The following is a 27,989-nucleotide window of genomic DNA, read 5'->3' as shown; positions in this document are numbered from 1 at the left end:
CCGCAGCCTCAACCTGCTGGGCTGCGGTGATCCTTCCGCCTCAGCCTTCCAAGTAGCCGGAACTACAGGCGTGCACTCCCACGCCTGGCTAATTTTTATTTATTTATTGTAGAGACAAGGTCTTGCCAAGTTGCCCGGGTGGGCCTCAAACCCGCGGGCTTAGACAGTCCACTCGCCTCAGCCTCCCAAAGTGCTGAGATTACAGGCTGAGCCACCGAACCCGACTACAATACACACTTTAAAAGGGCTGCTTTGTTAGTATGCAAGGCAAATCTCAATTTTTTTTTTTTGATTGGAGGTCTCACTCTGTTGCCCATGCTGGAATGCAGTGGCATGATCAGTGCTCACCACCGCCTCAACCTCTTAGACTCAGGTGATCTGCTCCTGGGTACCTGGGACTACAGCCGTGTGCCACCATGCACAGCTAATTTTTGGATTTTTTGTAGAGATGAGGTCTCACTGTGTTGCCCAGGCTGGGCTCAAGTCCTGCTTCGGTCTCCCAAAGTGCTGGGATTATAGGCAGGAGCCACCACACCCAGCCTCAATTTTTCTTTCTTTTCTTTTTTTTTAACAAAGCAATGATGTATATGAGCGCCATTTCTGGGCTGCTGAGCATAGAGCAAATGTCAGCTGTTAGGATTATTGCTGGGTGTAGCTGTTGCTGGGAACTGGCGTGAAAACTAGGGGAAGAGAGGGTGCCGGTTAATAGAGTGGTTAGGATCCTGGAATCAGAGCTGGACTATCACCCAGTTCCTACCACTTGCTGGCCATGAGCTCTTGCTTTCATCAGAGCTGTCTTGGGTGCAAATGTCCGAAACCTAGTCAAAATGGATCATTCAAAGAGGACATTGATTAACTGAATGTAACTGAGAAGTCTAACGGGATTGGCTTCAGGTGCGACTGGACCCGGGGGCCACAGTGTCAGTGAGGACTTGTCTTTCTCCACTTCTTGGCTTTCTGTGTCCAGGCTGGGTGGTGTCCAGCGTGGTGGCAGGCACAGCTCCACAGATCAGCACAGTGACTTCAGGGGAAAAGAAGACACTCCCACAGTCGAAGCTGAAATCTCATTGGCTCATCTTGGGTCACATGACCAGGCCATTCAGACCCAGCTCAGAAACTGAAAGAGTCAGTGCCCTGCATATAGACTAACAGAGCTGTAGTAGTTTCCCCAGAGGATATCAGGGAAATCGCCTGTAGATGACAGGAAGCAATAAATGCCTACTCTAGTGGGGGCAGGACATTCAGGCGGAGGAAGCAGCCTGCAGGAGGCCACTCAGGTGGTTGGAGCATGGCCAGGCTCCGTGATGGGAAGAGAAACTCACCATCAGCAGCAAGAAGGTCTTTTTGAAGAGAGTTCACCTTCTCACTTGATTTCCTGACTCACTTATCTTAGACAGTCCTAGGTAGTCACACCTGCCCAGCCAGTTGGCATCTGGTCATGCGTTTCATTCACCCAAGGGTGCAAGGGATGGAACAGAGCCCTGGGCTTGGAAGAAGGATACCCGATGTCAGGTCCTTCCCTTTGTCTTACCAGCTGTGGCCTTGGGCAGGTCATTAGTTTCTCTGAGCTGTCCTAGCCTGGACCTCGACTGGAGAGTCCTTCAGAAAATGGCAGAGGGAAATGGCATCCAAGTGGGGCACTGGGGATGACTGGAATGCCCCAGAGCTGAGGGCAGCGCCTAGTGGAGACATGGCCTGGTTGTGCCACGTGGTAGTGGTATCGGCAGTTGATTACTGGAATGTGCCTGGCACCCATCTTATGTGCCGTCCACTTAATCCTCACAGGCATGAGATCAGTATTGTGTCCATTTCACTGATGGGGAGACTGAAGCCCAGAAAGCAGCAGACTGGGATTTGAGCCCAGGTGTGGCTGGGTCTGACGCTTGTGCGCCTAACCACTACACCTCCCCGCCTCTTGGAGGTCCTGGATTGCCATTGAACCTGTCTGTTCAGAGATAGACTTGCCACAGAAGGTCCCGCCATGGTGCCCCCTCGTTAAGGCCCATCTGCCTCCTCCCTGTAAGATGCAGGCAGAGTCGGTGCTCCCCAGGGCAGTTCTGAGCAGAACGGGAGTGCTTTGCAAATGATTTCGGGCAAAGATCCGCTTTGTGCTGTGCAACCTTTGCCCTCTGAGTTTTCCCGCTGGCTCATGTGTCCCCTGGGCCAGGGGTCACGGCCATGATGGGAACCAGGGTTTCCCTCACAGAAGACATAACCAAATATGTACTGAACTGGACCCTGGGCTGGCATAAGTTACCCTGCTGAATCTCTGTTTCGTTCAGGCCCTCAGTGTCAGGGAATACATATGTGTCCTTCCACATACAGGTAGACCTAGGTGTTCAGAGAGGGACCCCTCTCCTCACCCGGAAGCTGAGGCAAGGCTTGCTTCCTGGAGGAGGTGACATCTGAGCAGCCCTTGGCAAATGGATAAGGATTTGCCTGTCTAGCAACTGGGGGAGGGCATTCCACACAGAGGGTGGGGTGGGAGAGAGCTGGAGTCCCTAGCTGGGCTTCCTGCAGAACTCTGACAGAGGTGGGCGCAGAGTTGGTGGAGTCACTGCCCACCCAGAGCCCTCAGGAGGAGTGCCAACCACATCTGTAAGAGGAGCACTCGTGAGCTGGGGGAGCCATGCCTCAGGGATGCAGGATGGCCCTTCCAGCCCCTCTCCTGCACTGGACAGCAGGATTGCAGGCAGAAGGCTTGGGGTTGAGCTGTTCCAGACATGTCAAATCACAGAGCAGAGACCGCACCTTCTGTTGAGTCAGGTTTTTACTCTGTTGCCCAGACTGGAGGGCAGTGACACAATCACGGCTTACCGCAGCCTTGACCTCCTGGGCTCAGGGTATCTTCCTACCTCACCCTCCCAGGTCGCTAGGACTGCAAGCATGCACCACCATGCCTGGCTAATTTTTTGATTTTTTTTTTTTTTTTTTTGGTAGAGAAAAGGTCTCACCATATTGCCCAGGCAGGCCTTGAACTCCTGGACTCAAGCAGTCCTCCCGCTTCTGCTTCCTAAAGTGCTACAACTATAGTCGTGTGCCACTGTGCTTGACCTGGAGCTGGCGTTTTGATCTGTTCTCCATCTCTCCAGAGATTGTCCCAGGTCATGCAGCAAAAAAACAATCACTTGCTTCCAGTTTCAGCTGAGACAGAACTGGCCTGTCCCTTCCTGAGAGCCTGGTCCTCCCACCTCTGCCAACTTGGGAGTATGACAGCCCCCCATGCGCTTTTGGGACTGTCTGCTCAGAAGCCCCCATGCTCCTCTGTGGAGACTGAAGGGAAGGGAGTGCTTTCTTTTGTAGTTTCTGGAGACCATGTAGGAGTGGCAGAACCGAAGAACTCTCTCTCCTAGGCAGCCTCGCTGGCCAGAGGCCCCCAGCAAAACCCTAGCCAGCACCTGGCCGAGATGCCACCAACTGTATTCATCCAGAGACTGCCCGTGCCACAGCCTCAGACTTGCTTTTACCCCTGACATTGTCTCCTGAAATCGGGGTGTGCCCCCTGCGTGGTGTGTAGCTGGGGAAACATGGGTTGCCCCCTCCCACACAGTTAACAGCTCTTCATTTCTCAAGTCAAAAGCGGCATGATTACCGCGATAGTCACATCTAAACTCAACTCAGGACCTCTGAGGCCCTGTTGCTGCTGCCTGGAACGTCATTTCTCCTCTTCCAGACAGGGCTGACCAAATCAGTTAGCCAGTTTTTCTCAATCACTTGTTCATTAATTCGTTCACACATTTTTTTTTTTTTTTTTTGAACTGGAGACAGGTTCTCACTACGTTGCCCAGGCCGACTTTGAACTCCTGCGTCAAGTGATCCTCCTGCCTTGGCCTTCCGAGTTAATCTTCCGTACTGAGATTACAGGCGTGAGCCACCATGCACAACCTACTAATTCATTCTTTGCATAAATACCTACCAGGTGCCAACCACATACCAGTGAGGACAGGGTGGGCAGAAGAAAGGACAGACTAATGAGAGGGTTGAACCCGAGAAAATGCACCCCCAGACTTGGGGGCAGCAGCAAGTGTGGAGAGAAGTGAGCTGGTTGGTGGCAGCCAGTGTGTGACTTGTCATCAGGACAACTGGCACACTGGCATTGAGACCAGCTCGTTGAGGGGACGAAATGCCCAAAGACCACAAACCACAGGCAACAGAGTAGGCCCAGGTGCCCTGCTGCTCTAGGGCCCCGAACTCTCCTGCCCTGGAGACCACGTGACTTCCTGCCAGCCTGCAACCGCATGTAACACCCCCAAGCTTTCTCCATTTCCTGCTCTGGCCCCTCTGGGACATGGGGCTTCTCTGACACGAAGGGAGTATACACCTCCCAGGCCCAGTCTCAATGGCCACTGCTAACACAAACCACAATGCAGCCCCGCACCCATTTCCGCAGTGTTTGCCTTGGACGGCGCGTCCCTCGTTCCCTCCACCACAGGTGGCGCCTTGAAAACTGCTGATGGGGTGTTCTCTCTCACGCCTCAGAGGCCTGTGATGTGGCAGCTTGACGTGACTCCCTCTCCCTCCTACCCCCAAAATGACTCATCGTCCTCCTTGGTTTCCAGCGCTCCCCGCCCTGAGTGCCACGTCTGCTCTCATCTGGGGGGAGCTGGTTGGGGGCTTTTCTCGTTACCGGGGATGCCATCTAGGACTGGACCTAGCCGGGCAGACCTCTGGGCCTGGGACCCTCCTGGAGACCCCAGAAGCACCTCCTTCGTGACCTCAGGGTGCCAAGCATGGTAGTTCTCTGTCTAGAAGCAGCCTGTGGCACCCGGGACACACCACGACCAGCCCTGCAGCAAGACCTCACAGGGCTCTGACCTCCCAGCTTCCTGCACTCAGTCCTCATCCTTCAAATGGTCTCCTTGATGGCAGGTAATGCTGACACGAGAAGAAGAAAGCAAAATACAACTGGGTGTGGCTTAAAGAGGAGGTATGTTGTGGTCCAGCCCCACACTGGTACGGTAGCCACTGTCACATGAGGCCATTTAAATATGCATTTCAATCCATTAAATAAGGTTTTATTTTATTTTATTTTTATTTTTAAAAATTTTTTTTGAGTTGGAGTCTCCCTCTGTCGCCTAGACTGGAGTGCGGTGGCCGCTCCCAGCCACCACAGCCTTGACCTGCTGGGCTCCAGCAATCCTTCTGCCTCAGCCTTCCAAGTAGCTGGAGCTACAGGCATGTGCTACCACGCGGCTAATTTTATTGATTTATTGTAGAGATGAGGTCTCGCCAACTTGCCCGGGCAGGTCTCGAACCCGCAGGCTCAGGCAGTTAACTCACCTCAGCCTCCCAAAGCGTGGGATTACAGGCTGAGCCACCGAACCCGGCTAAATAAGATTTTGAAATCCAGAACCCACTTGGGCTAGTGGCTGCCAGACTGGACAACACAGACAGAAAACATCGCCATCACTGCTGAAGGTTCTAGTGGACAGCCCTGCCCCAGCCACATAGGCACCTGGACAGTCTGAGGGATTCTTGCCAACCTTAAAACATAGCCTCACAATAGAATATGATTCAGCTTTTAAACGGAAGGAAATTCTGGTGATACAGAATGAACTGAGGACAGTTTGCTATTCACAAAAGGACAAATACTGTACAGTCCACTTAGGTGACATCAGAGAAGTCCCATTCACAGAGATAGAAAGTGGAGTGGTAGTTGCCAGGGGCTGGATGGGGGGTAGTTCCTGTTTCCTGCATGCAGAGTTTCAGGTCTGGGTGATGGGGGGCTCTGAGGCTGGATGGTGGGGTTGGTTGCACAACAGTGAAGGTGCTTGGTGCCACTGAACTGCACGCATACATGTGGTCGAAATGGCAGCTTGAATGCTGTGTATACTTAACACAATTTAAAAACACACAAACCCACAGACTACTAAAAGTTATCCCAAATGGTTTTCTTTCTCCTTTTTTTTTTTTTTAAATCAGGATCTCACTCTGTCGCCCAGGCTGGAGTGCAGTGGCACGATCACAGCTCACCACAGCAATCCTCCCCAAGCCTCCCAAGTAGCTGGGACTTCAAACACACAGCACCACACCTAGCTGAGTTTTTTTGGGTTGTTTTTTTTTTTTTTTTCTGAGTTGGAGTCTCACTCTGTCACCCAGACTGGAGTGCAGTGGCCGCTCCCGGCCACCGCAGCCTCAACCTGCTGTGTTCTGGCGATCCTTCCGCCTCAGCCTTCCAAGTAGCTGGAACTACAGGCACGCACTACCATGCCCGACTAGTTTTTGACTTATTGTAGAGATGCGGTCTCGCAAAGTTGCCTGGGCGGGTCTCAAACCCACAGGCTCAGGCAATTCACTCACCTCAGCCTCCCAAAGTGCGGGATTACAGGCTGAGCCACCAAGCCTGGCAGATTTTTTTTAAAAATCTTTTTTGGTCGAGACGAGGTCTTGCTATGTTGCCTAGGATGATCTCTAACTCCTGGGCTTAAGCAGTCCTCCTACCTTGACTTCCCAAAGTGCTGGGATAACAGGCGTGAGCCGTTGTACCGGCCTTAAATAGCTTTCAAAATAGCATGGTGACCAGGTGTGGTGGCTCACACCTATAATCCTAGCACTTTGGGAGGCCGAGGTGAGAGGACTGCCTGATCCCACAGGTTCAAAACCAGCCTGGGTAACTTAGCGAGACCTCATCTAAAAAAAAAAAAAATTAGCCAGGCATGGTGACATGTGCCTATAGTTGCAGCTACTTGGAAAGCTGAGGCAGAAGGATCACCTGAGCCCAGCAGGCTGAGGCTGTGATAGCCATGCACGTGCCACCGCACTCCAGCCTGGGCAACAGAGTGAGACTCCAACTCAAAAAAACAAACAAAAAAAGACATGATCAATAATCATCTCCATAGCATCTCAGAGGAGGGTGATGAGTGCAGGGGGTGGGAATGCCTGGCTGACCGTCTGCTGTGTTCTACGAGCGTTTATACGCGGTGTTCATTTTCACAACCCCCTGCAGAGCAGCCTGTGACCCTCACCCTGCAGATGGTCAGGCAGCCTCAGTGACAGAGGCATATGGCCAAGGACACACAGCTGGCATGAGGAATCAGCAGGGTTGAACCCCAGGCTGTCTGGTCCCCAGGGACAATATCTGTGGTTAGACTTTGCAGCCTTTAAACTCAGATCTGCCTCGAATAGATAAATATCACTGAGGGAGACACGTCAGCATTTTGGGCCGTGCTTATCTGGAGAAAAGCAAGTCAGGACAAAGGGTGACCAGGCGGTAGAGGCCACACAAAGGATTCAGGACGGGGACTCAGGAGGAGCCCAAGAGCATGGACGTGGTCGTGTTGGGGTACATGGATCACCAGTGCATTCTTTAAAACACACACACACACACACACACACACACACACACATACACACACACGCACACACGCTTTTCCTCTTAGGCTGTTTCAGCATGGTCTTAACAAATAGAATTGAGAATGGAAAAAGAAGATAGCATTAGGCAAAACCTATCAATCTCTAAAACACTGCAGCTGTGACTGATGAAGCTCTCTGCTTTGGGAAAGAAAGCTGTTCACATGTGCAGAAGTCAGATTTGCCTCATCTCAGGCTGGTTTTCATATTCACATGATGCTCTGAGCCATCTCAGAGAGTGGCCGTGGGGAGAGAACAGAATTTCGACAAGGATGCTTGGACTTCCTGGACCACCACTTAGCTGTGTGTCCTCAGGAAAGTGCACTGTCCTCTCTATGCCGTTTCCTTATCTGTGACTTGGTACTGTAGCATTTGCTTGACAGGGTTACTGTGAAGGTCAGATGAACTCGTGTGTGAGAGGACTTGCTAGCTGTCTCCTGCCACACTAATGTTGGTAGTGATCACTCATTAGTGATTACTTAATATTAGTAATATGAATGTTACTCATCAGAATTACTCAGCAAACATCTCCTAAAGCTGCCTCCCAAAAAATCACTCAGCTACAGGCACTAGTTCAGGACGTTTATTTTTTAACTAATATACTTTATTTTTTTGGAGAAGTTTTAGTTTCACAGCAAAATGAACCAGAAGTTATAACATTCCCCGTGCCCCTTGTCCCCCAACACACACAGCCTCCCCCACCATCCACATCTGGCTCAGCTCACTTTTATTTTAATTTTTTTATTTTTTTGAGTTGGAGTCTCACTCTGTCACCCAGACTGGAGTGCAGTGGCCGCTCCCGGCCACCGCAGCCTCAACCTGCTGGGCTCCAGAGATCCTTCCACCTCAACCTTCCAAGTAGCTGGAACTACAGGCGCACACTACCACGCTCGGCTCGTTTTTTTGACTTTATTGTAGAGACGAGGTCTCGCCAAGTTCCCCGGGCGGGTCTCGAACCCATGGGCTCAGGCAATCCTCTTGCCTCGGCCTCCCAAAGTGCTGGGATTACAGGCTGAGCCTCCAAGCCCAGCCTCAGCTCGCTTTTATTGAGTGCCTACTATGTGCTGGCGTTGAAGAGCTCTTGGATTCAGAAAAGGAAGCCTGCTTTTTCCAGCAAGGCTCCACAGTGGCCTCGCCAGTCTCTGATGATGGTGGACTAAGCATTTCTACCTCCCCATGCAGCACAGAGCAATGACTTGAAGCCACAGTTAAAATCACAGGCTTAAAATGCTGGGGAGGATGCGGAGAAAAGGGAGCCCTTCTGCAGTGTTGGTGGGCGTGCACGCTAGCGCAGCTGCTATGGAAAGCAGTATAGAGGTTCCTCAGAGAACTGCAGGGAAATGCCGTATGGTCCGGCAGTCCCCCATCAGGGCATTCACCTAGAAGAATGGAAGTCTGTCCAGGAGACATCACACCCGTGTTTACTGCAATCTACCCACAACAGCCAAGATGTGGAATCAGCCTGGGTATCCATCCGCAGATGAAAGGATAAAGAAGATGTGATGTGTATACCTGCTCGAGTACTCCTCAGCCCTGAAAAAGAATGAAATCCTGACATACCCAGCAACCTGGATGGAACTGGAGGTCATTAAGTGAAACAAGTCAGGCACAGCGAGTTAGACACCTGGTGGAGCCTAAAAGAGGTTGATCTCATGGAAGTAACAAGCAGAACATAATAGTGGAGACTGTGAAGGTGGGGAGAGATTTGTTAAAGGATACAAAATTTCAACCAGATAGGAGGAATAAACTCTAGTGTTCTGTACCACATAGGATGACTGCAGTTAACAGTAACATGTTACGTAGTTTCAAATAGCTGGATGCATATTGAATGTTCTCAGCACAAAGAACCACAAATGTCTGTGGCAGTGGGTATGCCAATTACCCCAACCTGATCACTGTATACATTGTGTGTATTGAAGCATCACTGTGTATTCCAAGAGTATGTACAGTGATTACTTGTCAATTAAAAAAATTAAATTAAACTTTAGAAATTTGAAAAATAAGAAACTAGAAAGTGAAGACCCAACACAACCAAAATGAAGAAAATAATAAATTGAGAACAGAAAAATAGAGAAAATCAATGAGACTGAACACAGGTTCTTTGGAAAGATAAAGATTGATAAACTTCTAGCTGAAGACCAAGAAGAAAAAAGAGAAGAAAAAAAGTGGGCTTAGAAGCTTCTAGAGCAAGCCTGTGCATCCCAGCAGCCTCCAGAGCGCCCAGCCCTGTTGGGACTCATCCAGGGACACCACATAGAACCATGGAAGAGGCCAGCGCTCCAGCCTGGAGAAGCAGTCCTGGACTTTTTAATCATCTCCATAGCATCTCAGAGGCAGGTGATGAGCTGACTGAGATAGCATGGCCTTGGTCTCTGACTCTGCTGCGCTCCTGGCTTCAGGCCCCTGGGTAAATTTCTTCCCTTCTCCAGGCTCAGGATTCGACCTCCTGGGCTCAGAAGATCCTCCTGCCTCAACCTCCCAAGTAGCTGAGACTACAGTCATGCACCACCCGGCTAATTTTTTAAAATTATTTTTGTAGATACAGATTCTCTCTGTGTTGCCAAGGCTGGTTTCTAACTCCTGGGTTTAAGCAGTCCTTTCGCCTCAACCTCCCAAAGTGCCGGGATTACAGGCGTGAGCCACCACACTCGGCCCAGAAATATTTGATGATAGCATTAATGACTCCCTGGGCCCAGCTCCCACCCATAAAGGAGTACCGCGAGCTGGTATCCGTATGGCGGACGTAAAGGTGAAGCCCTAAAACGTTATGTCAGTTTCCCAGAACCAGACAGGGGAGGTAAGCAGCAGATGCTTGTGACTTTTAAGTCCTTGAAATGTTGGAGATGTTGAAGAGTCCTTGAAATGTTGGAGCACAATGAAAGAGTCTTCTCTGGGGGACTCCTCCCCATCGCCTTCCACCCCACAGTGGCCCAGACCTTCCTCTCCTGACACCGCCTTATAGTTATGCACTCACTTTCCAGTCCCTTCTCAGGACCGTGAGTCTTTCCTTGGTTGTCCATCCAGCACAGAACCAGACACAAACCTGTCTGTCGAGCCAACCTGGGGAATCCCTCACGGTCAGGGAAGTATGATGGCTTCATAGGCACAAGTCGAACCGGATTGATCGGGCCTCAGCGGCACATCCCTTAACCTGGTAATTCTGAGGAAACAGGATTACCCACTGTCCGTGGCTTTGAGGGTACTGTTCAGACATCAGGACCTGAGGCCAGAGACCCCAGGAAAATGAGAAGGGTCTCCCCCAACTCTGAACTTTCACAGATCTGGTGGCTGTGGGTGTAAAGAATTGTTTTTTTGTTTTTGTTTTTTAGTTGGAGTCTCACTTTGTCGCCCAGGCTGAAGTGCAGTGGCACACTCACAGCCACCCCAGCATCCACCTGCTGGGCTCCAGAGGTCCTTCCACCTCAACCTTCCAAGTAGCCGGGTCTACAGGCACGCACTACCATGCCCGGCTAATTTTTTTACTTATTGTAGAGATGGGGTGTCGCCAGGTTGCCCAGGCTGGTCTTAAACCTTTGGGCTCAGGCAGTCCACTTGCCTCGACCTCCCAAAGTTCTGGGATGAGAGGCTGAGCCACTGAGCCCGGCCAAGAATTGTTTTCATGAGGTTTCTAGATCCAAGTGGAATTGCCTTCTTCATCAGTTTGAGTTGCATTTCTTTCTTTTTTATTTTTTCCTTTGAGTTGGAGTTAAACTGTCACCTAGGCTAGAGTGCGGCAGTACATTCATGGTTCACAGCAGCTTTGACCTCCTGGACTAGGTGATCCTTCTGCCTCAGCCTCCTGAGTAGCTGGGATTACAGGCATGCGCCTCCATGCACGGCTAATTTTTTTATTTTTTGTAGAGATGAGGTCTCACTTTGTTGCCCAGCCTAGTCTCAAACCTAGGCTCAAGCAGTTCTCTCACCCCCGCCTTCCAGAGTGCTGGGATTACAGGCATGGGCCACTGCATCTGGCCCAGCTTGGGTTTCTGAAAAGCTGACTGCAGTGAACTTTTTGCATATCCCATCACATATTTCACATAATTGCTTTAAAATGTCAGAGATGCATTTATTGTATTGTGAGAGGTTTTCTGTGTTTGGTTTTCTTTTGCCATCTAGATGCAGATGCTGGACAAGTTTCCCATGGAAGGAGGACAGAAGGACCCCAAGCAGAGGATCATTCCCTTCCTGCCAGGTGGGTGAGACGTGTGCTCTCAGACCAGGGCTCTGGGGGCTCTGCGTCTCCCAGATCTCAGGACAGTAAATCTGCTTGTCCTCGTCCATCAGGGACACAGTCCCCAGCACCTCAGCCCTTTGTAGATGTTAATGACTAAGACTGTGGGCTTTGGAATCAGGTGCTGCACCCTTCACTAGTTGCGTAAGCGTGGGAAGACCCTTCACCCTAGAATCCTCAGTTTCTCCCATCTCTACAATGGGGATAATTAGAACTTAGAATGTTTTTGTGGTGAGTGCGTTCTACCATTGTAGCTGCATTATTAATTTTCTATTCTTGAATAACAAATGGCCCCCACTTTAACAGTTTAAGACACCCATCTGTTATCTCCCAGTTCCATGAGTCAGGAGTCCAGGCAGCCTCGACGAGTTCTCTGTTTTTGATCCCTCAAGGCCAAAGTCAAGGTGCCAGGAGAGCGGAGCTCTCATCTGTACTTCCAGCCTCACTCAGATCACTGGCAGAATTCAGTTCATGGAGCTTTAGAATCAGGATCCTATTTCCTTGCTGGCTGCTAGCCGGGGACCCTCTCAGCTTCTAGAAGCTTCCTGCATTCCTCATCACATAAGCCCCTCCTCTGATACCCCCTTCTGCCACCAATTGGAGAAAGCTGTCTGTTCTTAAAGGCTCCCATGATGATTACCTGACTAATCCAGGATAATCTCCCTCTGTTAAGGGGCATGGGAGGGATAACACAGCTTATCACATACACAGGCTTGGGGAGTAGGGCAGGACATCCTCGGGCAGCGATTCTAGAAAGTGCCGGGCTCCGCGCCAGCTGTTGTGGAGGATTGAAGGCAGTTAGGGCCAGTCCCCGTTCTCAAGGCATTCGGTGCCCCCCCTTCCTTAAAAAGCGTAGTGAAAAGTCTTCAGCACCCAAAAGGGGGTCCTTGAGGGACGACTCTCCCAAACACAGTTATCATGAACATGGGAGACTTCTGTGACCACATGTGGGGTTTTCCCCACACGCCAAGCAGAGGACACCAGCTGGGTGTCCTCCAATTCAATTCCAACACTGTCTACCCGGAGACAGTGTCAGATCCCACAGGGTGAGGGCCCAGTCCCACAAGACTAGCCCCTCCCAGACACCGGCCGCAAGTCCCAACTTCCAGAACTTCTGACCAGCTTCAAGTTGAGGTTCCCATGACCCCCTCTTTGGTTTCGATTAAGTTGCAGGAGCAGCTCACAGAGCTCAGGGAAACACTTAGGATGGTGGAAGGGGTGGGGCTTCCATGGCCTCCTGGGGTGACCCCTTCCAGGAACCCCCACATGTTCGGCTGCTAGGAAGCTCCCCAAACCCAGTCTTCCTGGGTTTTTACGGAAGCTTTATGACATCATCACTCTTCCCCCCAGTGTATAGGGCGGGCCCTCTCCCCAGAGGGTTTTTAAAGAAACTTAATGACATCAGCCTTCCCTCCCCCAGTGTATAGGGTGGGACTCTCTCTGGGGAGGGTTTTTATGGAAGCTTCATGTCATCCCTCCTCTCCACCCAGTGTATAGGGTGGGGCCCTTTCTGGGGAGGGACTTTTTTTCTTTTTTTTTTTTTGGAGTCAGAATCTCGCTCTGTTGCCCAGACTGGAGTACAGTGGCATGCTCACCACCACTGTATCCTTGACCTGCTGGGCTGCAGCGATCCTTCCGTCTTCAGCCTTCCAAGTAGCTGAAACCACAGGCACATGTCACCACACCCAGCTAATTTTTTTTATTTATTGTAGAGACGAGGTCTCGCCAAGTTGCCCAGGCCAGGCTCCAGCAATCCTCTCGCCTCTGCCTCCCACAGTGCTGAGATTACAGGCATGAGCCACCACACCTGGCCTGGGGAGGGTCTTAAGACCTATCATCAGATCAGAGTCCTGCCTTAGGGCAGGAGGACATCAGAGATTCTGCTTCTGAGACCTGCCCCTGAGACCCGACACACCCAACATTGTAACCAAAGACTGTAATCAGGGCTTTGGGGTTGTGAACCAGGAATGGGGCTGAAAGCCAATGTATATATCATAACCCCACTGAGAGTTCCCCAAACCAGAGTTACTGCTTCAAATAATATTAGCTGCCATTTATAGGCTGTCTCCACAGAACAACCCTCTAGCATAGGCAGCACTGTGCCCATTTCACAGATGAGAACACTGAACCTCAGAGAAACTATAAGATTCAAACATAGGGGAGGCCAGCTCTAAAATTCATGCCTGGAGTCAGCCAGCCTAGGTTCCAATCCCATGCTCCCTCACCAACTCTGTCTTCTGGGGTAAGTGACTTCAGTGCTTCATTTCTTCATTTGCAAATCAGAGGTAATAATGGCACTTGAGGATTCTGTAAACACCTGGCAGTTAGGGCTGTCCAGCACTTACCGTTTTTATTTTAAGGTACAGATAATCCGCCAACAGACAGTGCAAACCCTGAGGTGTAGGTATTTAGAGCTGGAAGGGGCCCTTGAGATCTTTTTCCTTTTTAGAGGAGGGAACAGGCCTCGAGATGAGGGGAGAGTCCCCAGGTCACACAAGAGCCCGTCTCTCACCCCCGGTCTGGGATGTCGGTGGGTTCTTCAGGGACCGTCATTGTAGCCCAGGTTCATGTGTTTGCCAGGCCCCCTCCACCCAGAGAATCCTTTGCCAGAAAAAACTAGCATAGTTCCTTCCCTGGGAAAGTACAACCATCCTGGAAATGTCTTTCTTGCAGAGAAACCAAGCGTGCCCATGGCTGCAGCCACAGTCCATGCTCAGAGCATGTGTATCAGAGTCAGACAGCCCTTGAGACCCCAAGCGGGTCACATTTCCCCTGCCCCCAGCCTCAGTTTCCACGTCTGTTAAACACAGGACAGGGACCCCTGCTTCACAAGACCCAACTCCAGGCGCTTAGCAGCTTCTCGGTAAAGGTAGAAACAACCCTTTGGAGTTTTTTGGTTTCATATGTTGGAGTCATCCTTCAATGACCATTCTGGATATTTAAGGTAAACTGGGCTTTCAATGTAGGTTTCTCTTCAAGAAAGGAAAGGAAAGCAGTGAGTTGCAGCTCTCCACTAGTTGAAAGGCAAAACCAGCTCTGGAAAAACTCCCCAAGTTGGGGAAGAACTCCAGCCGACCCTCTCCCAGGCCCTTAAAGGCTTTCTTGGTTACGTAATCGTCCTCCGCCCAAGAATTCATGAAAACGCTGTTGTGGGGGGACTCGGCCCCTTTGTCCCTGCTCAGGGCGCTCACTTGTAGCTTAGAGAGGCCCTGTTGGACCCCAGAACCCTGGTGCTCCCCTTGTGAGCCCACCCCTCACTTCTTCTGGAGGAGGGGAGCAGGGGAGCTCTCCGGGGGTCAGCTTTCTGAGACTGCCGCGTCAGCAGAACACAGGCGGGACCCGCTAGCAAGAGGCGGGGGTGGGAAGGCCTGCAGTTTCCACCCCAGCAGGAGCTGGGGAAGCCAACTTGGCTGAGGCACTCTTGAAAAGTGGGAATTACAGTTTGGCCTTCCTCCACGGTGGAAAACAAAGCCGTTCCCACTGTGGGCTGCTCTCTCCTCCCGACACCCTTTCCACCCTGGGAAGGTGGCCGCTCGCCCAGCTTCCCGAGATGCACAGAAACACTTTGCCCTGGGCACCAGAGAGGCGCTGGCCACGCGGTCCCTGCCCCATGGGTGGGGCCTGAGCAGTGACTCTGGCTCTGCTGAATTTCAGGGACAAATTAGCCCGCCAGTGGGGTTTGAGGAAAAGACAGTGTTCCTAAAGACAGCCTGTAACGCAGTGTCTTCTAAACTGCTGACTGATGAAGATAAGTCATTGCCCCTTTGTGAGCTCCTTCTAAGGGCCAGCCCTGTGCTGGGTGTGTCATGGAGATTACTCATCTCTCGTTGTGCAGATGAGAAGACTGAGGTTCTGGGAGCTCATGCACTCTCTCCCCGGTGAGCCAGGTGGTCTTCATCTCTGATGCAGGTGCTTTGCTGCTGTTTCCCCATGAGAGCATCCCTGTTTAGACTCTTGGGGCCATTGATTTTCTTTAAACAAACCTCGCCCACTACCCATCAGTGTCTTGTAACTTTCTGGAGATCTTCAGTGGCATCATATGTATACCTGCCTTTTCCTGTGATCCATGCTCTCTGCCCACATGTCACACAGGAGGTCGGTAGCCCAGTGCCCCCATGATGATTCTATCCAGGGGCAAGCAGCAAACTCTCAGCATTTGGTGAAACAGGAAGACTCAGGACTCTTCTGTTACAAACACTAATGGGGGAAGGAATTGGAGGGTTTTGTCACCTTTGCCAGCAGAAACCACATTCACACGTTTATCAAACACTAGTGCCACAGAATGAACTGAGGCCCAGTCGGTCCCTCTTGTGCAGCATGTGTGACCAATAAAAACAAAGTCCTATAAAAATTAGTAATGGAGCCAGGCTTGGTGGCTCAGCCTATATTCCCGTGCCTTTGGGAGGCTGAGGTGAGTGGATTGCCTGAGCCTGCGGGCTTGAGACCCGCCTAGGCAGCGAGACCTCATCTCTACAATAAATCAAAAAAATCAACCGGGCGTGGTAGCGCATGACCTGTAATTCCGGCTACTTGGAAGGCTGAGGTGGAAGGATCGCCGGAGCCCAGCAGGTCGAGGCTGCGGTGGCCGGAAGCAGCCACTGCACTCCAGTCTGGGCGACAGAGTGAGACTCCAACTCAAAAAAAAAAAAAAATTTAGTAATGGATGTGTATGATCCAAGAGAGATGGGAGCTTTTTATCTGGGGACATAAGACCGTCCTGGAAATGTGGTAGAGGTTGATGGGGAGGAGTCCAGGCAGAAGGGAAGGCACAGAGTGTGAAAGCATGGGCAGGCCTTTCCGACCTATGGCCATGGACCACATGCAACCCAGGACAGCTGGTCATGCGACCCCACAAAATCTTTTAGCATCATGTGTTTATTAGCATTTTGTGTGTGTTTGACCCCATGCATAGTTCCATTTCTGAAGTTCACAATCACACCTTATTCATGACATTGCCTTTTGGCAGCGCATACATTTGTGAGCAGCTGTTTTCAGTTATGAAGCACACGAAGAACAAAATTCGAACAAACATTTCTTATGAGCACCTTGAGAGCTCACCAAGAATTACAACCACTTCCAGTAAGCCAGACATTGATAGATTAGTTTTACAGAAACAAGGTCAAATTTCCCAGTGGTTTTATACTGTTCTTGTGTTTCTAAACTTTAAATAAAAAAACAATTAAAAATAGGCCGGGCTCAGTGGCCAGCCTGTAATCCCAGCACTTTGGGAGGCTGAGGCGAGTGGATTGTCTGAGCCCGTGGGTTCATGACCCAGCTGGGCAACTTGTCGAGACCAATTAGCTGGGTGTGGTAGCACATGCCTATAATTCCGGCTGCTTGGAAGACTGAAGCAGAAGGATCTCCGGAACCCAGCAGGTCGAGGCTGTGGTAGCTGGGAGCATGCCACTGCACTCCAGTCTGGGCGACAGAGTGAGACTTCAACTCAAAAAATAAATAAATAAAGTCTTAGGTCTATACACTGACTGTGCTGTATAGTTTATGAGTGGCCCAAGACAATTCCTCTTCACTTGATGCAGTCTGGGAAAGCCAAAAGGTTGAACATCCCTGAGAATGAAGATGTGGGAAACACGAGACAGAGAAGAAGGCAGAGGAGGAAGGGGAAGGGAGCCTGGCTCTTTGGAGAGGGAACACCTGTGCATGCACTTAGTGCTCCCCTAGTCAGGGTCCTGTGGTTGGGCGGGATCTCGCAACCTCAGGCTGACCTTAGTCGTCAAGTGGGAGCCCTTTTCCTCTAGGTTGTGTCCAGGCTCCCCATCTCCCCAAAACATGCTCCCTGGGCTGTTCCCCAAGCTCTTATCCATGGGGTTCTCTATCAGGGGTTTGACAGCACCACTCAGACCTACACAGGGATGGTCACTTCTACACCCTCCCCAGGCACTGAGGGCTGTCACTGCCCCCTGACACTGTGTGTGGTCTGGTCTTCCACAGGCAAGATCCTCTTCCGACGAAGCCACATCCGGGACGTAGCCGTCAAGCGCTTGATACCCATAGATGAGTACTGTAAGGTAAGGCTGAGAATTGCCAACTCCAGCCTCTCTGTGCGTGCTGTGTTTGTTTTCCTTTTCTGGCTACAAATGCTCATGGTGGAAAATTTGCATTGTTAAAAGAAACTAGGGGGAAAAAAATCACTCATGATCTCTGAACCCACAGAAAACAATTACTAAGGGTTTTGCACATTTCCATCCCTCCTTTTCTGTATGCTCATTTCTTGATGGTATAGTGATCATTCTGCACGTGGATTTTTGTTGTTGTTGCTCTTTCTCTTTTGTCCTGATGTGAGAATTTCCCCCATGCAATTAAAAAATCATCTGAGCCTACTCTTAATGGCTGCATAGTATTCCATTACACATGAATATCCCCAAAGCAATTTAACCAACCCTTTTTGAATAGTGCAGCTGCCTTCTATCCCTTGAATGACTTAAACAATTAGGGGCTTGCCTTTATATGAGACTATGGTCAGGAAAGAAGTTTTTGACTTTTCTTTTTTTGCTTCCCTTATCTTCAGTATTCATTTCTCCAACTCAAAATCACCGGCAGTTCTAATGGAACAGGGGTGTGAATAGCAAGAAATGCAGGCCTGGCATGGTGGCTCAGTCCTGTGATCCGAGCACTTTGGGAGGCCAAGATGGAAGAATTCCTTGAGCCCAGGAGTTCGAGATGACAATAAGTTATGATCACACCACTGCACTCCAGCCTGGGCGGCAGAATGAGACTTCCTCTAAAAAAATGAAACCAAGAAATACCTTCTTTTTTTTCTTTTGAGTTGGAGTCTCACTCTGCCACCCAGGCTGGAATGTAGTGGCGCAATCACGGCTCCCTGCAACCTCCTGGACTCAGACAATCCTCCCACTGCAGCCTACTGAGTAGCTGGGACTGCAGGCTCCCAGCACTACGCCTAGCTAGTGGAAAAGATGCTCAACATCGTTAGTCATTAAGGTACTACAAAATAAACCCATATTAAGAACCTATAGAGCCACTAGCATGCTTATAATCAGGGAGACAGACAGTACCAAGTGTTGGTGAGACCGTGGAGTAATCGGAGCCCTTGTTCTGCTGGGGACATCAGATGGGAAGCCACTTTGGAAAACAGTTTGGTAGTTTCTTCAGAGGTTAAACGTATCATAGAACCACTCAGGTTTATGCTCAAGAGAACTGAAAATTTAGTCTACCCAAAGACTTGGATGTAAATGTTCATAGCAACATTCATTCGTAATAGCCAAAAACTGGAAGCAGTCCACAAGTTCTTCACCTGGTGGATGGGTTTAGAAAATGCATAGTATCTGTACGGTAGAATATCACATGGCACGAAAAGCAGTGAAATCCTAGTAAACGCCACAAGCTGGATGAATCTCAGAAACAAGGTGCTAAGCCAGATGCAAAAGACCACATACTGTAGGGCCCCAGTTCTAGGAGGTGTGGCAGATATTTAGAGGCAGAAAGCAGCTTGGTGGTTGCCTGAGCCCGGTGGAGGTAGGCTCCAGGTGAGTTTGGGGGACATGTCTGAGGTGATAGAAAAGTTCTGAAACTAGATTGTCGTGATGGTGGCAAAACTCTGTAATTTAGTAAATATCATTGAATTGTGCAGTTATCATAGGTAAGTCTTATGGCATGTGAGTTATACTTCAATAAATCTGTTTAAAGCTTTTGTTTTTGAGTTGGAGTCTCACTCTGTCACCAAGGCTGGAGTGCAGTGGCACGCTCACAGCCACCCCAGCATCGAACTGCTGGGCTCCGGCAATCCTTCCACCTCAGTCTTCCAAGTAGCTGGAGCTACAGGTATGCACTACCATGCCCAGCCAATTTTTAAAATTTATTGTAGAGATGAGTTCTTGCCAAGTTGCCCAGGCTGGTCTCGAACCCATGGGCTCAGGCAATCCTCTTACCTCAGCCTCCCAAAATGCTGGGATTACAGGCTTGAGCTACTGCGCCTGGCCCTGTTAAACATTTTTAACAAAAGGAGGCAGTGTGGGGACAAGTGACCCCCCTCGTGGTAGGAGATGTCAGGGAAGGGCAGCGAACCACTTCTGATGGAGCATTGCCAGACGTGACCTCGTGTGATCCCTCCAACAACTTTGAGGAACGGCTTTTATTATTCCCATTCTGTAGATGAGGAAATGGAGACCCCACAAAGTGACTTGATATAACAGTATTGGAGGGTTTGAGGGCTGGACCCAGGCCTTTGATGCCTTGGCACTCACATATGCTTAGGACCTTGCTAAGAAAGTAGAAATGCAGGAGGCTGAAGTGCTCAAGCATGTCCTTCATAGAAGCAGATAAGTACAGACTCCTCTCTCTCTCCTAAGTGTATACTGACAAAAGGCTGGGCTAGGGGCACGAATAGCCATTCAGGTTCAAGGATATTGCTGCTGCCTCCCAGGTCTCAGGAAAGTCCAGCTCTTCTCTTCTTTGTCCCTTTCCAGACCTCCAGAGCATTAAATTCTCATTCTGGAGATGACCTTCCTCAGTCCAGACCCTACTGGAATGAAGCTTGGGGTCACCCAGTGCAGCTGGGAAGTTCCTAGTGGTACCTTCCCTAGAAGCTGCTCTCTTAGCCCAAGTTAGCCTGTTCTGCTTCCTCCCTAACCCTCCTGATTTCTCTCCAGAGTCAGGCTTTCTTCACACCCAGGGCTTCCACAGCTTCTGGGCTTCTGATTTTAGAAAGGAAATTTAGAATCCGGGAGAGATAAAAGGTAGCAGTGGCGGCCTGCATCTACTTGGTGCTCGGATAGAGAGAATGAATCCACGGGGACTAACCACGGAGAAGAAACTGCATATGTTACATGAGCCATGTCGAAGTCACCACCCCCTGCTAGTAACGAATCATAAGAAATATAGCAGACACTTGGAGTTTGTGTTGGCCAGATTGCCTGTGCTCAGCTCCGAGGGAGCTACCCTCCTGTAGGGAGATGAAATGATCCTCCCCTTTATAGACTGCATGGGCTGTTACATAACATCTGGCTGTCTGTTACTGACATCGTTGTGAACTGACTTAAGCCAATTTGATCTGTCACAGTTCGTTTTAGTAGAAATTGGAGGTCTCAGCCAGACGTGGTAGCCCACGCCTGTAATCCCAGCACTCTGGGAGGCCAAGGCAAGAGGATCGATTGAGCCCAGGAGTTCAAGGTCAGCCTAGGCAACATAGCAAGACGTTGTCTCTACAAAAAAATAAAAATATCAGCTGGGTGTGGTGCACACACCTGTAGTCCCAGCTACTCAGGTCAGCTGAGCTGAGGAGGTTAAGGCTGCAGTGAGCCATGATAGTGCTACTGCCCTCCAGCCTGGGCAACAGAATGAGACTACAACTCAAAAAGCGAAAAGAAAAGAAATTGGGGTCTCCAATAGGTAGAGACAGATGAGAGCTATAGATAGCCTAAAGCTAGCTACCAGGTGTATATTGCAATGGAAGACACTTTCTACTTTCTTAACATAGTAATTCACAAAGTATGATGTTGGCACAAGGACAGACAAACCCTTGGAACAAAATAAAGAATTCAGAAACAGATCTATGTATACATGGACACTTGGATACTGATAAAGACAGCCTTTCAAATCATTCCTTAATAAATGGGTGTCTGTATGGGAAAAAACAAAAAAGATAACTACCTCACACCTCACAGGAAATCATATCCAAGGAAATTAAAGTGAACGTAAGAGGCAATGTTATAAAAGATTTTACAAGGTAAAATAGGAAAATATCTTTATAATCTCTAGGTGTAGAAGGATTTCTAAAGAAAAGTATACCAAGCATAAAAAGATTGCTGTATCTTACTATATTAAATTTAGGTGCTTCTCTTCATCAGAAGACTTACTGAAAAACATGACTCAGCTGAATCCTGCCACACACGCAAGCATTTATTATCAAGCAGCCTCATAAATAGCCTCTCAAGTGTTTCTGTAAGCTCATTGAAACACCAGCTGTCCATCTAACACTGCTTTGCATGAATGATTCCTCGAAGCAGACACGGCGACACTCTTGTGGCAGGATCAGCTCATTCTCACCAGGTCTTATGGTGAAATCCTCAAGAAGAGGCTGATGCCAGGACTGCTTCAGAATCTTAGACCCAGGGCACCATTCTGAAGAGTGCCATGCTGGGCTCACCAGGTAGTGTTTATGCAAGGGCCAGAGTGACTGAGAATATTTCTATAACATCCCTCATCTCACCAGTAGAAAGAAAAAATCACTTCACTTCTAACAGCTGTTATGCTTATGAGTGAAGACTGTGGTTGATCCAAGGTGACAGTAGCTAAGCCTGTTCTGCCTGACCTTGACTGTTAGCCTCTGTAAGCAGGACTTGTTTTCCCATCTCATGCCTGCATGACCAGCCACATCTGCCCAGGGAGCCAGGATTCCTTCCGAAACAGAACTGAGTTTTGCTGACTAAACAGGACAGTCCCGAGTGTCTCAAAAGCAAAATCGCATCTCTGCCCTGGGTCATATTTTTCTGTTAGCCAGTTCCTCCAGCATGAAAGAGGCCAACATCAAAGCATTCAGCACTGCCTTTTATTAGTAACTTGGCTTCTCATACGGTTTGAGAGTTTGGTTTGGCTTTTACTTCCTAGAAATAGCTCAAAACCAGAAGAGAACTTGGCATCATGGGGCAGTTTCCGTGGCCCTCATTGTCCCATACCATCCTGGTCCATTTGGGGCTCTGCTGTTTCTGCAAGGAGCATCCTGGGAGGCTCTTTCTGGGCAGAGCTAATGACCACTTGGGGGCTTCTGCCCCACCCCCTCCCGGCTCTGCTCCAGCTTGGCCTCAAGGCCGGGTCCAGCCTCTTCCTTGTGCATTCGTTCTGCTAATCCTTTCAACCAGGTTTCCTGGGTATCCCCAGCACCATCCAGGCAGGTAGGGAAGGTGGAAGAGGAACAGCTGCCACACCCCTGCCTTCTGTGGATTTGGGGGAAAGGATTGGCGTCAACCTGCCCTGGGCTTTTAGCCTCCATTTCCCCATCTGAAATGACCAGCCCTCCCAGGCTTCCATAAAATGACACGTGAACACATTTCGGGTGCTATTGAGTGCTGAGTCAGGGAGTGTGGGTGTCACAGTCTGGGGGAGCCACAAGATATCTGTACTGAAGGCAGCCAGGACACGCTGCAGTCTAGCATATAATCAGCTCCGTTGTCATGTGATCAACTGTGAGAGCTGCAGGATTTCAGAGGAAAGAAAGGCCCGTAGGCGGTGGGCCACACAGCAGCTAGTCCTGGCCAGTAGAAAACCACTCACTGCTCTGAACCAGAAAAGGAAGAGGGGTCAGCAACGGGGAGGTGAAGGGATGGCTGCTCTTCCCCCACTGGGACTTTCTGGAAACGATTGGTCCCTTGGGGATTTCCACAGAGCAAGAGCTACTTAAGGGCCAATTTAGAAATCAGTTATCAGACTGGGCAACATAGCAAGACCTCGAGTTTACAAACAATCCAGAGGATCACCTGAACCCGGGAGGTCGAGGCTGTGGTGAGCCATGATTGTGTCACTGCTCTCCAGCCTGGGTGACAGAGTGAGACCCTGACTCAAAAACATAAATAAGTAAACAATGAGACTTTTATGTGTCAGCATCCTCCACACCTGCAGAGGGATGGAAGAGGAGGGAGTGACCAGAGAAGGTGCACTGCTGACCTGTCCACCCCACTCATACTGTGTTTTTCCACTTCTGACCTGGGCAGGTCACATCTCGGGGGGATCTGGTTTCAAGTTAGAGCCTGCCTCAAAAGTCGGGGAGAGGCAGCAGTGTAAGTGTCTACGGAGCTATGAATGATAAGCAAAATGTGGTAGATATGCACCATGGAATATTACTCAGCCTTTAAAAGGAAGGAAATCTTTACACAAGGCAGATGCAGCAATACTCTAGTGGCAGGATCAGCTCATCCTCACCCGGGCCTGATGGTTTAATCCTCAAGAAGAGACTGACCCCAGGGCTGCTGCAGAATCCTAGATCCTGTGCAACATTCTGAAGGATGTGCCAGGCTGGGGTCACCAGTCCTGTTCATGCAAGGGCCAGAGGGGCTGAGAATATTTCTAGAACACGCCTCATTTCCCCCATAGGAAAAAAATCATTTCTAGCACAGATAAACCTTGCTTGGTCGAGCAGGCCAGACACAGAAGGACGACTCCTGTGAGAGTCACTTCTGTGAGCTGCCTGGAATAGTCCCTTCCCAGAGACAGAAGGGAGGGGAGTGGTGGTTGCTATGTGGGGAGGGGGAAGAGGGGGCAGGCGGGTTGTTGTCTAAGGGTATAGAGTCTCAGTTTTACAAGATGAAAAGAGTTCTGTGGGTGAATGGTGGTGATGCTTGTATAAAATGAGAATGCCACTGAACTGTACGTTTAAATGGTCCAGATGGTAAGTTTTATACTGTGTGGATTTTACCACAATTAAAAATTTTTTTAGACTGGGCATGGTGACTCACTACTATAATCTAGCACTTTGGAAAGCTGAGGCAGGAGGATTGCTTGAGCCCAGGTGTTTGAGACCAGCCTTGACAACACAGTGAGACCTAATCTCTACAAAAATAAAAAAAAATTAGCCAGGCATGGTGGCATGTGCCCGTAGTCCCAGCTACTCAAGAGGCTGAGGCAGGAGTTTGAGGCTATGGTGAGCCATGGTTGTGCCACTGCACTCCAGCCTGGACAACAACACGACAGGCTCCAACTCAAAAAAAACCACAAAACTTATTTTAATAGGGGGAATTATCAGGTAAGGTCAAAATACCCCTGAAGCCCTGTAAATGGTGCCTGATTGGAAACCTCTGTCAGTTCATCTGAGCCCACTACTGCTGCAGGGTTTGCACATCACTGTGGGGGTGGGGTGGTGAGCTTTTAAGGGCTGCTAATATAGAAAATACAAGACACATCTCTTCTACCCCAGGCTCCACCCTTGGGCTCAACATGGTGAGAAGGCACATGAGAGCCCCAAGAGACTATAGCCTTCTAGGAGAGAACAGAGTCCTGCCCACTGCACAGTGTGCACGCTAGGTTGGCGCAGCTGGCAGAGGCCCCGGGCAGCTCATGCATGGGCACGTGCACTCTCCCCACGGGGCTTCGTAATACAATGTGTCCATGAGCTGACTCTACCATGCTCAGATCTGCATCCCCATCACCCGGTCCAGAGGGGGCTGCAGTAAGTATTTGTTAAACAAGGAACCATGACTGAGTTTCAAATCCTTTATTTTTATTAATTGTTTTGAGTCGGGGTCTCAATCTGTCACCCAGACTGGAGTGCAGTGGCCTGATCATAGCTACTGCAGCCTTGACCTGCTGGACTCAGGCAATCCTTCTACCTCAGCCTCCCGGGTAGCTGGGACTACAGGAGCACACCACTATGCCTAATTTTTTTATTTATTGTAGAGACGAAATCTCACCATGTTGCCCAGGCTAGTCTTGAACTCCTGAACTCAGGCAATCCTCTCACTTTAAGCTCTCAAAATGCTGAGATTACAGGCGTGAGCCACCGCACCAAGCCTTGAAGCCTTTAATGAGCAGATGTACCCTGCACTTTTCCTATATTAAGCACAGAAGCCAGTGCAGGACTGGGCACAGAGAAAATGCCTGTGAAATCATTGACTGAATACCAGTTGGTATATTAACCAACACAGATGTCTAATCCCACCTTGAACCCTCCACCCACCTCCTTGCCCAGCCCATCCACAGACACACTTGAGACCTATGGGCTGCTGTGGCAGACTCACATGGAATTGGCCATGGGGGGATCCCAGATGATTCAGCTCCTTATTCACATCTATTCAAATCAGCACACAGTTGCTTCACTTTAAGGCTTCACCCTGTGAGTTAAGATATATATGTAAGCAATGCCCAGTGCAGTGGTTCACACCTGTAATCCCAGCACTTTGGGAAGCAGAGGCAAGAGGATTGCCTGAGCCCAGGGGTTCAAGACCAGCCTGGGCAACTTGGTGAGACCTCATCTCTACAATAAGTCAAAAAACTACCCGGGCGTGGTGGTATGTGCCTGTGGTTCCAGCTACTTGGAAGGCTGAGGTGGAAGGATCACCTGAGCCCAGCAGGTCGAGGCTGCGGTGTGCCAGTGCACTCCAACCTGGGCAACAGAGTGAGACCCTGACCCCCCCCCAACAGCTAAATGCTCGCCAGTAGACAGCTAGTTGATTACAGTATGACCCATCTATACGGACACCCAGTATCCAGTGTTTGTGGTGTTTTAGGCAGATAATGAAATGGCGTGGATTGACAACTCGTTGTTGTGAAAGCCTCAGTTTACAAAATAGTGCATATGATATGGTCTTATTTTGTCTGAATATGTACATATCCCTTGTCCAAATATGCCTGTAATATATATGCATGTATATATACATGCGTGTGTGTGTGTGTGTGTGTGTGTGTGTGTGCGCGTGTGTGTGTGTGTGTTCCCCAGACCAACTGCATCAGCATCACCAGGAAGCATTTTAGAAATGCACGTTCTCAGGCCCCTCCACAGACCTGCAGAATCAGACACTCAAGGTGGGCCCCACGGTCCATGTGTCGGCCCGCCTACAGGAGGTCTGGGGCCTGCTGACTGGCGTCCAGGCGCCCCTTCCTTCCTGGCTCACCTGGTCTCTCCTCCAGGCTCTGATCCAGCTGCCCCCCTACATCTCCCAGTGTGATGAGGTGCTGCAGTTCTTCGAGACAAGACCTGAGGACCTGAACCCTCCCAAAGAGTAAGTCCATCTGTGGGCTTCCTCAGATGGTGCCCGCGGCCCTCCCCCACCCTGCAGTCCAGCACCCCAAAGCAAAGCAGAGTAAGCTGAGTGCAGTGGTTCACATTTATAATCCCAGCACCTTGGGAGATCGTGCAGGAGCATCACCTGCACCCAGGAGTTTGAGATCATCCTGGGCAATGTAGGGAGGCCTCATCTCTATAAAAAAATCAAAACAAAAAACACTTAGCCAGTGGTGGTGCATGACTGTAGTCTCAGCAACTCAGGAGGCTGAGGTAGAAAGATGACTTGAGCCCAGGAGGTCGAGGCTGTGGTGACCTAGGATCACGCCACTGCGCTCCAGCCTAGATGATGGAGCAAGGCCCTGACTCTCAAAAAAAGGAAAAAATATGGTGATACTTATTTTTCTTTTCCAGAAAAGGATTTTTTTTTATTCAAGTAACTGCAAATAGGAAACCAGAGGGGAAGCCCCAGGCTGGGACACATAATGGCTACCCCCTCCCCAACAGAACAAGGGGAGAAGGTGGCCCCTTAAACCCTTTGTGGTCAGCTCGGGCCCCCCTCCTCACTCTGCTGCAGCATCCTAGGGGCAGAACCCCACCTTCCCTGGGACTGGGGGAACCCAGCCTGCCACGCCCCAGCCCCCCTTCCCCAGAAGAGTATCTTGGGGGAGGGGAACGGGCAGAACAGGAGGTGATGAGGATGAACATTTGGCGCTGGTAGCAGCAGCAATGACAGATGTCAAAGAATGGAACATGGAACAAAAAACAACACAACTGTCCGGAGGTAGTTTGTGAACAGAGGAAAGATGGAACCAGAACCTTGGGGGGTAGGGAGGAACGGGAGGGTCGGGGGGGCAGGGCTTGCTCCTGGGTATTAGGGCCCCTTCTGACAGGGAACAGCTGGGTGCTGGAAGCAGGCGGGGTGGGGCGAGTTACCCCAGCCCACCTCCGTGGCTGCCACAGGGAACCTGGGCCTCACCTGGACAGTAGGTTACTCTGCATCTCCATCTGCAATATAGTCTCAGATCCCAGGCTGAGGGCAAAGGGGCAGGGGCTCGAACCCCTCCTGCCTTCATAGTAAGGGGACAAGGGAAGGTGGGGAAGGAAAATGGGTGTGAGCCCCACGTGGTGACAAAGACACAGGCTGGCTGGGGGCATCCTGGGGGTCAAGCACCCCCCTCCATTGGCCACACCCGCTGCTGCCCGGACAGTGGAGTGGGGCATGCCAGAATGAGATGGGGCATGGGCCCCTTTTAAGGCCAGGGGAGCCCTCCCGGGCCCCTCGATGGGAAGCCAGAGGGAATAGGGGAGGAGCAGAGAGGGAACCCCCAAACCGAAAGCCCAGAAAGCAATGTCCCCACCTGGAGCGGGGACACAGCAGGTGGAGGGAGCGGCCACGTGGGACGTTAGCCTTGTCCAGGAGAGCAGGTGTGTATACCTGAGTGGGGGGGGGGGAACTGAGGCCAGAGGAAAACTACTCCCAACTGGGCCCACAGGGGCCCTGCAGCGGCTGGTATGCTGTGTAGTGTGTGGTGAGGGCACAGGTGGGGAGGGAGGCCTGACACTTTAGTCCTCATCCTTAGTCCCATGCATTTTAACACCCCTTGCTGAGCACCCCCTCTCGCTTTGTGTCTTTCAGTGGAAACATCTACTCAGCGTTGCTGCATGGTGTGCGCCATCATAGAGGAGTCCGTGGCTGCGATCGGTTTCCTTGACGAATGATTT

At 50.3% G+C, this 27,989-nt stretch overlaps 1 protein-coding gene across 1 annotated transcript in view; it reads left to right on the top strand.

Annotated features, from left to right (window-relative positions):
- The window catches only part of SH3PXD2B (SH3 and PX domains 2B), a 63,348-nt gene that overhangs the window by 4,028 nt on the left and 31,331 nt on the right, over positions 1 to 27,989 (top strand). Inside the window, exons 2-4 of the mRNA XM_021711013.1 lie at positions 11,467 to 11,542; positions 17,531 to 17,607; positions 26,171 to 26,262. Of these exons, the coding sequence (XP_021566688.1) occupies positions 11,467 to 11,542; positions 17,531 to 17,607; positions 26,171 to 26,262 (245 nt within the window). The remainder of the gene's footprint in view (positions 1 to 11,466; positions 11,543 to 17,530; positions 17,608 to 26,170; positions 26,263 to 27,989) is intronic.

Source organism: Carlito syrichta, unplaced genomic scaffold (assembly GCF_000164805.1).
Source record: "Carlito syrichta isolate Samal-C Ts95f unplaced genomic scaffold, Tarsius_syrichta-2.0.1 Scaffold301812, whole genome shotgun sequence".
Classification (NCBI taxonomy): domain Eukaryota; kingdom Metazoa; phylum Chordata; class Mammalia; order Primates; family Tarsiidae; genus Carlito; species Carlito syrichta.
This window is presented reverse-complemented; position numbering and strand designations above follow the sequence as displayed.